Source organism: Rhipicephalus sanguineus, chromosome 6 (assembly GCF_013339695.2).
Source record: "Rhipicephalus sanguineus isolate Rsan-2018 chromosome 6, BIME_Rsan_1.4, whole genome shotgun sequence".
Lineage (NCBI taxonomy): Eukaryota > Metazoa > Arthropoda > Arachnida > Ixodida > Ixodidae > Rhipicephalus > Rhipicephalus sanguineus.
The window spans coordinates 141,069,287-141,077,712 of record NC_051181.1 but is presented as its reverse complement, the minus strand read 5'-3'; the positions used below and the strand labels follow the sequence as shown (position 1 = coordinate 141,077,712).

At 48.0% G+C, this 8,426-nt stretch overlaps 1 protein-coding gene across 1 annotated transcript in view; it reads left to right on the top strand.

The window, feature by feature from the left end:
- Positions 1 to 2,461: 2,461 nt before the first annotated feature.
- LOC119396571 (cytochrome P450 302a1, mitochondrial) overlaps positions 2,462 to 8,426 on the top strand; it is a gene marked incomplete in the record, with an annotated part of 43,865 nt that continues 37,900 nt past the window's right edge. Inside the window, 1 exon segment of the mRNA XM_037663836.2 lies at positions 2,462 to 2,482. Coding sequence (XP_037519764.1) covers positions 2,477 to 2,482 — 6 coding nt within the window.

The window sequence follows — 8,426 nt, the reverse complement described above, 5'->3', positions numbered from 1 at the left end:
GATATACTGGAGTGAAGATTATGCTTTGTACAGCCCAATAAACCAATGACTAACATAGGATATATTTCAAGTGTTATTTCACTGTATACCGTTCGTGTGTCAGTGCACTCTCCGCGGTTTGGAGCACAGTTGTATAATTCCTTTGAATTTTGCTCGACGTCGAAGCTGAGTCTACACCGCCATACAATATCTCTTTGCACAGAGACTGCTCTGCGAATTTGTGCGGCTCACGAAATGCTGATGAGATATTTTATTTTGACATTGAAGTCAATTTTCGCACGGTGCGAGTGCTGACGTCGACAACTATAGCGTGACGTCAAGCTAAAGTATAAATTCTTGCGGCTTCACGCACCACTGTTATGGCTAGTTGTGATAACATAAGGTAAGGGAACATACAAAATGGCCGCTTTGTGCGTCACGAACGGAGCCACGCATAGCGGAGCGGCCGTGTAAACGTCACCGTATCTTGCGCGAGCCCTTGACGAGAAGCTCATACCGTGATGTAACGTCAGGGTACAGTAAGAACCGAAACTAGCTCGTAAGAGCTTGTTGTGATCAATATTTCGGCGCGCACTCACGCTTACCAGCACGTTTCTTGAGGGCTTGGCCTTTTATTTGACGCACAAGAACGACAACTGAATATTAGCATGTCAGTACCCCTTTAAGAGACTTGGTAGCGGCGCAAGCACTCAAACCTTCCCGGTATATATGCACCGATGGCCCGAGGGCGGCAAACATGCTCAACATAGTATCTACTCTTCCACTGCTCGTGCCAATGAGAAAACGTGTATGCAACACAGCCGCGATTCATTTATCACATGAGTGGCGTGTCGACGGTTCATTACTCCTAACCCCCCTATTCGACCTTCGGACGCGATGTGTGCGGTACTTAAAACCTGCTCGGGTATACCGCTGTCAGCGTTGAAACGGTTGGGCAAGGCACGCGCGGAATCGATGTAAAAACAGACAAATTCAGGTGCCGAATCGGGGGCCCCCGCATCTATCCGAAAGAAAACCAGCTTCGCTGAGCGTTCCTTGCTTCGTTCCACGCCCCCTATAAATCCAAGCCCGAGGTAAAATGGGCGTGAGATTGCGAAGACGTTGACTCTGAAGCTTCGGGTGGCGATGCTTGCTGGCAGAGAGGACGTTGCACTTGCAAGCGCTCGAGGCGAGTATTACTCGGAAATCCCACTAACCGAAGCTTGACCTGGATCGATACAGAGCGGACTTGTTGATTACAAGCCGATGAATATGCAACAGCACATAGCACAGTGGATGGCCTACGTCCACAGGTATCCTGTACATGCCGCAAAGCATTCAATGAACTTTAAGCTTATCCGATCACATTTATTCGAAACTCGGCTTTTTCCTGCAATTTTGAAGGCATGTTACTACTATAACTTGATGAGAACGTTTTATGAACTGTGCATTGTGTGTTTGGTGAAAAGACGACACGAAAATGACATTCGTGCGTTTCACTCATGGCGGTCTTTTAGTGAAGTCTTACACGAAATTTGACGTGTGACTAACGGTTTTGTTTTGTTTGTGTTTTTTACATTTGTTGGAGACATAGTATGCTGTTTGGAATAACAGATAGCTGAGCTAGTTGGTAGGTATTCAAGTTAAAGACTGGGCGTGGTGCAAACACGGAAACAAGAGAGAAGTCAAGACAACACAAACGCCGGCGCTTGTGTTGTCTCTTGCGTCCGTGTTTGCATGCCCGCTCTTTTAACACGTATGCTGTTTGTTTGTACAATGTTGATACGTACCTATACGGGGCGAAACACTTGAACTATGTACTGGGATAGCCGTCTCTAATGGGGCCTACCTTACCTTACGTGCGCTACAATTAAGCAACAACAGCTGGCACGTACAGTCGCACTCAATAGGACTTGCAACACGGGAGTGCATGGCCTCACGAGTTTATAAAAATTGCGCATTCTTTCCACTAGCCCTAATTTCTACAACTAAACGCCGTTCCCTCACTGGAGGATGTCCCCAAATAAGAAAACAGTATTTAATTACAGAAACGATGCAAGTTGAAGCCATGCGCAATATTTAAACTCGTGAGGCCACGCGCTCCCGTGTTGTTTTTTAGCGTGACTGTACTTTCTTTCACTCTCTGTGTGGCCGGCAAAAACGTTTAGAATCGTTCAAACTCAACCTGGCATGCGAGTTCTTGCGCAACAATGACCACGCAGTGTAAGTTAGGAAGAAATTTTGGCAAGGATTTTTTTTTTTTGCAGCGTATTTTTAGGTCATTCAGGGTGACCAACTGTGTTGAGAGCACGTGCATGAGGACAAGCGCTGCTTTGAAAGGAGCATTATGCGTTCTGACATATGAGAATTCTTATCCAGCGGATAAAGCAGTACGTTAGCTCAGCGAGTGGATACACTCTTTTTTGTTCTTTGAAGCGCTGATTACGGATAACTTGGAGAAACCAGCAGAAACAAGAGACGTTCCAGAACAACCGAAATGATGGTACGTTCGAGCACAACCGCAAAGCACCACAGCCGTTTATAGCTTGACTGGCATGTCCAGTAAGTGATCAGTCCAATTAAACTGTTACAAAGGGCTCAGGATGGTATGTTTTCAGCGCCACTGCACGGAATTATTGGAACTAGACTTGACGGTGACACGCCGTGGTGGTGTATTGGTCATGGCGCTCGACTGCTGACCCGACGGTTGCGGGATCGAATCCCGGCCGCGGCGACCGAATTGCGATGGAGGCGAAATGCTAGAGGCCCGTGTACTTAGGTTTAGGTGCGCGTCAAAGAACCCCGGGTGGTCGAAATTTCGGGAGCCCTCCACAACGGCGTCCCATATATACATATCGTGGTTTTTGGACATAAAACCCCAACAGTTATATCAGATCTGACGGCGCGAGGACGCGTCCTCGCATTCGACTTCGGCGATCCGCTTGATCTCGCGGTTGTCACTGCACTGCTCGCAACTGATGCGACGTCGTTGGCGTGATGCCCACTCTTCCGGCTTGACTGTCCGTGCAGTCGCGTGCTCAGACGTATGCACGATATAGTATGACTCGGTGGGACGCGCAGCATTGCGGCGGGGCTTTCTCGATCGAGTTCTGGGAACCACTTGGCGAAGCCAGCGAGATCTCTCTCTCTCTCTCTCTCTCGCTTTCTTTCTTACGCCAAGATGCCGTCACAGGAAACCACGCTGCTTATCAGACCCCCGCTCGTCCCCTCGCGTTATTTGTTCGTCGCGATATTGTTTTCTTCCGGGTATGCCCGTACATCACACTCCACGCATGCTTTTGTTTGCCCTTGTGAAACGCGTCGCGGTCGCTGTCTGAAGCGCCTTCCCGCCTTTCTTCCCCCCATCTAACACGTACCTTACGACGGTTACGACTTCGAAGAAAGCACTTCCCATCATACCGAGCACGCAGGTTACATCAACGCGCGTTGCCCGTAAAAGGTGAGTTCCGCCCGATCGTCGAATGTTTGACCGTTTAGATAAGGCGTCGCCCCCCTCGAAGGCTCCATGACGTCGTGTCCGCGAGTTACGCGATCGTAGATACAGATCTGCCGTTGTTAAGTGGTTGCATCCGTCAAGTTCAACCTGCGAGGCGGATAAAGAGTTGAGGTGATGGCGCTCCAACTGGCACAAAAGTTGTAAAACCCCTGTACTTTGGCTTCAAAGACAAGGGACCTTCACGGACAGTCAGTTCAACATGGCCTTACTACGAGCCTCAGCATGCAATGTAGCAACCTGGCTTCACGAGACCTTATATTATTATAGTTTTCTAAAACAATGGTATGCCTTTACGCTCAGAGTGCCTTCATTCGCTCGTTTTCTTTGAATGCTTAACAAGCATATCGCCATGGGATTCTTGAATTCACACTTTTGAGAACGGCTGTCAGTGGTTACGTTATTTCCCAGGAAACAATCATCACATGAGGCTATTCTTTAAAACTGGCTTATGTTCTCGGGCTATTACCACATACTTTATGCTAGCAATACCCCGCATAAAATTGATACCTGAATTGTGTGTTGCACATTGACTGCAATATACTTTGTAGCTAACCACTTCAGCATTATTTATAGGCTATTTGAAACTTGGATACGACAGTTTTTCAGGGATGTAAAAGTGTCGACAACTTGTAGCAGTGTCGCAGTGATGCTGATTAAGTAGTGATATTCGGACTGATGAGAAGTACGTTTAAAACGTATTGAACGGCGTTCGCTTAAGCTGTGCGTAAGATTGCTTGTAACATGAACACTCTGAGTCGCCGAGGTAAAGTTACAGCTAAAACTTTTAGTCAGTTCTGTTAACAAGTGTTCCATGTGCAACTAAGATTATTACTTTCGCCGTTGGAGTGACGACACAACCGTTCCGGACATTTCTGGCCGCCAGTTCAACACACGCACAGAAAAGGGAGACATTTGGACAATTTGTGCACGATATGTCCTGGAGCAAATAAACACTCGGCCGAAAAGCAGTGCCGTTCAAACAACCATTCCTAGTGGAGCACTAATTTTGTGAAGATAAAGTGGTGATGGCGTGACTAAAGGCACGCTGCGACGGCATACAATGCAGAGATCATATCTGGCCGAGTCAAAGTAAACAAAAAGGCCGGAGAAGTAGAGAGATAAGGAGAAATAAGCAAAGCACGAAAAGTATATCTATAGAAGAAGGAAGAAGATATATCACGAATGAAAGGCGAAGGAAAATTTTCACAAGCAGACATGGGTATCAGGAGCAGCTCCATGCACAAGTTATCGAATGATCATAGGATGATCATAGATCACAGAATGATAACAGATCGTAGGGAGATGCCAATGCTAGCCCAGTACAGTCGTCGAAGGTCAAATGGTCCCTTATGCATTTGACTTAGACGAGTTGAAGGCGAAGGCCATGTTCTGTCTCTTCTCAGTAGATTGTATTCATTCCGCACCCAACGTGCTTTTGCACTGCCTCCGGGATCGGAGGCATTGGAAGATTTCTGCACCTTCACGTGGTACTGCACCACCTACGGGATTGGCCCACCTTTGACCAAAGGACGATGTCATGTGACGTTATTTTGGTACCGTTCGTGTTGTTAACGTCGGACGCTGGATATCTCTACTCACGAGACATATAAGGCTCTGTCTTAAAACACAGCTGTAGGATGACGATCTGCGAGTTGGGCATAGCCTTACTGCCGGCTATGTATGCCAGGCTAACCATGCCCGCTGCGACATTATCACCAGCCCACCTTCAGCACAGCCTTAGCACGGTTGCATGAGACAACACTTTTCTTTGGAGATGAACGCGAAAAATTTGGCCCAGAACTCAATCGTCGGAACGAAAGTGAATTAAAGTGGTGTTGATTTTGGAATAGGTGATAGCCAGCGTTAAAGAATCTTTACCATTATTAGGCAGCGCTAGCCACGGGTTAGCAATACCACCCGCCAGTTCCCGAAATTTAGGTAACACTGGCGACATTGGAATGATCGCCAACATAAGCGAGCGCTAGCCAACATTGGCGTCATTTAGTGAACGCTATCCGCCATTAGCCATTTTTTAGACAGCATTAATCAACGTTGGCTGGTGCTAAGTGGTACTGCTAACACGCGAGTAAATGCAGCACTTGAATTTTGCCATAAATATTCATCGAAGGCCGTTACATCTATGTGGGTGCAAGAAAAAAGATTCGTCATTGAAAGTCGAATGAAAATTTTGCTTCTACAGCGTCACAACCTTGTTACGAATCAGGACGTTGCACTGAGCGCACTCCTAACGGTGACGTAACGAGCGTAGAGCATCTCAGCCGGGGATTTGCGGCGGCTGGAGGGGTAGGCCCACCCGCGAGCGCGAGGAAGCAATTGGTATCGCGTCATGCGCGTAATCTCCTTCCGACAGAGCTTCTTTGCCCTTGTCCGTTGCGCCGCGGGTCGTTATTGGCAACAATGCAGCCACGAAAAGCGCGCACGCCAGACGGGAGGTAGGGAAACAACAAAAGAAGTCATAAAAGGAAGAATAAAAAAGAAGCCAGGTAGATATGAAAACGGAAACCAAACGAACACGAGAACGGTTGAAAGGAACGAGAAGATTGGGCCGTGTGGGGTGGGTCTGTCTCCTGCTCCCGCTCCATCACAAAGCAGGAAAAGTAGGAAGTACGTGCTTTCTTTCTCGTCCCTATAGGCTAGTACCTCCTCCATCACTCTCCGCTTTCTTATTCCCCCTTTCTCCGAAAGGAGTAACGACTAGAGGGATGAAATGGGTTTCCTCCCACCCCTCGCCTTCCCAGCGGGGCACAACGTGGTGTTGTCCGGTGGCCTGGTAAAGAGGGAGAAAGCTCGTATTGTGTATCGTTGTCTGTCGGTTACAAGGAGAAGCAGTAACGGACGTGAAAATAAAAAGATGGAAGAAATCAGGACATAAAAAAGGCGGATAAACACGAAGGCGTTGGAGTGAGGAAGTGCGCGGGGGGTTAGTCCAGAGGGGGCTAGGGGGTGACGGAGCGGAAGGGGGGGGGGGGGGGGTTGGGACGTGGACCAGCTGTTTCGCGTCACGTTGCAGTAACCCCAGCTCGACCCGGAGTGAACGGCCTCCAGGCAAAGCACACCACGATATGCCCTTCCCTAGGCCAGCGTATCTCGTTGTCTCGTTAGTTTTTTTTTTATTTACTTTGTGCCCAACCTTCTGCGTTAGCGTAGCAGGCAGATGTGGCGCGCAGATTAGGGTCCGCGGAATAGGGCGCTGGGTGTCGTCGTTTGCGAGGAATGGTAGCCGTGGTTCAACGGCCCTGTGAGAGCGAGTGACACGTCGTCCGCTAAGTGCGAATGGTCGCAAAAGGACGCCGCGCGCGGCTGAGTAAAGAGTAAGATCATGACTGCCAAAACACGCGAAAAAAACGAAGACATGAAGAACAGATAGGACCAAGCACTGTCAGGAGCAGCGCTTGCTAATGTCTACGGTGTTATAATAGGGTGATCCTGTCTGCACTTCCTCTGTCTTCTCTTTTTCGCATTTATTGATCATTTCCTTCTTTCCTTCCCTTCTCTCTCTATCTTTCCACTTCCCTTTCCTGTTCCCCCAGCGCAGGGTAGCTAACTAGACATGCATCTGGTTAACCTCCCTGCATCCTCTCTTTTGTGTTTTTCCTTCTCTTTTTCGCGTTGCTTTGCACTTATGAAACCGCATACCAACAGGCTCATTCCCAGACCCTTTTGAAACAGCGAGAGATGAAACTCAGGAGGCAACATCTCGGTAAAGAAAAAAAAAAAACGGAGGGGGTGGTGTGGGGGAAGGTAAGAAAGGAGAAGAAACGTGAGCTAGCGGGCAGAAAAGCATCAGAAAATTCAGTAGTGGGTAAGAAGCAGCAGCCCATGGTCGTTTTAATGGAACAGCGAGACGGCCCACACGTCATGCCTGCAAAACACGGATGCGAGGATCGTATTTTCAGTGTTCGCTGCGGTTAAGTTAAAAATTTAAACTTGGGAAGAGCAACCAAGAGTGGGGGCCTGTGTAATGAGCTATACTTGAGGTTTTGGCCAGTCAAGGAATAGTTATTTTCGGTTGCTTCTTTCGTGGTCTCATATCGGAACGATTCAACCCCAGAGACGCGTGTAGTAAGCTATTACGGTAGCACCAACTTTACCACTCTCAAGATGGTAAGTTGGGTGAGTTGGTTGATGTTCATTTTGATGAAACGGCGCGTCACTAGACGAAGTACAAGAAAAGGAGTGCTTAGGACATGCGCTGAACTCGCAACTGAAGCTTAGTTGAATAAAAACTCATAATATGCATGCATGATAGTAACATGTGGTACGCGATACAGAGTAAAATAGAAGAACAGACACTGAAGGCAACAACCATCTAATCAGACGACCAGTGGCTGGAGTATTTGCGAGCAAGAAGTGAGACCGACCGACCAACCGACCGACTGATCTTTATGGTCTTAGAAATATTTTCAGCGAATGTGTCGCCTGCTCGTTAAACTATGGCACGAATAAATCAAACGAGCGCACAGAATCTCTGCAGATTCACAACTCGAGATTATAGGGTGACTATCACTGAGCGCCATGTTTGTGCAGCGCTCGTTTCATAATCGGTACCGCGTGCGTTACGTACACGAATAGGCTAAGCAGGAGTTTTTTTTTTTCTTGTTGATATTGATTAGTCTTGGTGTGGCACGTGGGCAAGCTGACATTTGGGCAAACGTTGCAGACGCAGCTTATCTCCGTGGCAGAGAAAAACAAGAGATAAGCTGCGCTCTGGATAATGACCTAGAAATAGGAGCCCGGAAGCGTGTCTCAGTTGCATGAGGAAACTTTCGCAGAGCGAAGCGCTGCCCGGAGAGAAGAACCGGAAAAGCAAGCTTTGCGGCTTCGGCGGAAACGAAACGTGAGCTTGTTTACGATACGATAGAGGCTGCTGCCCAGGCCTACGCGGGACCCTTTCATAAAAAGAAACAAA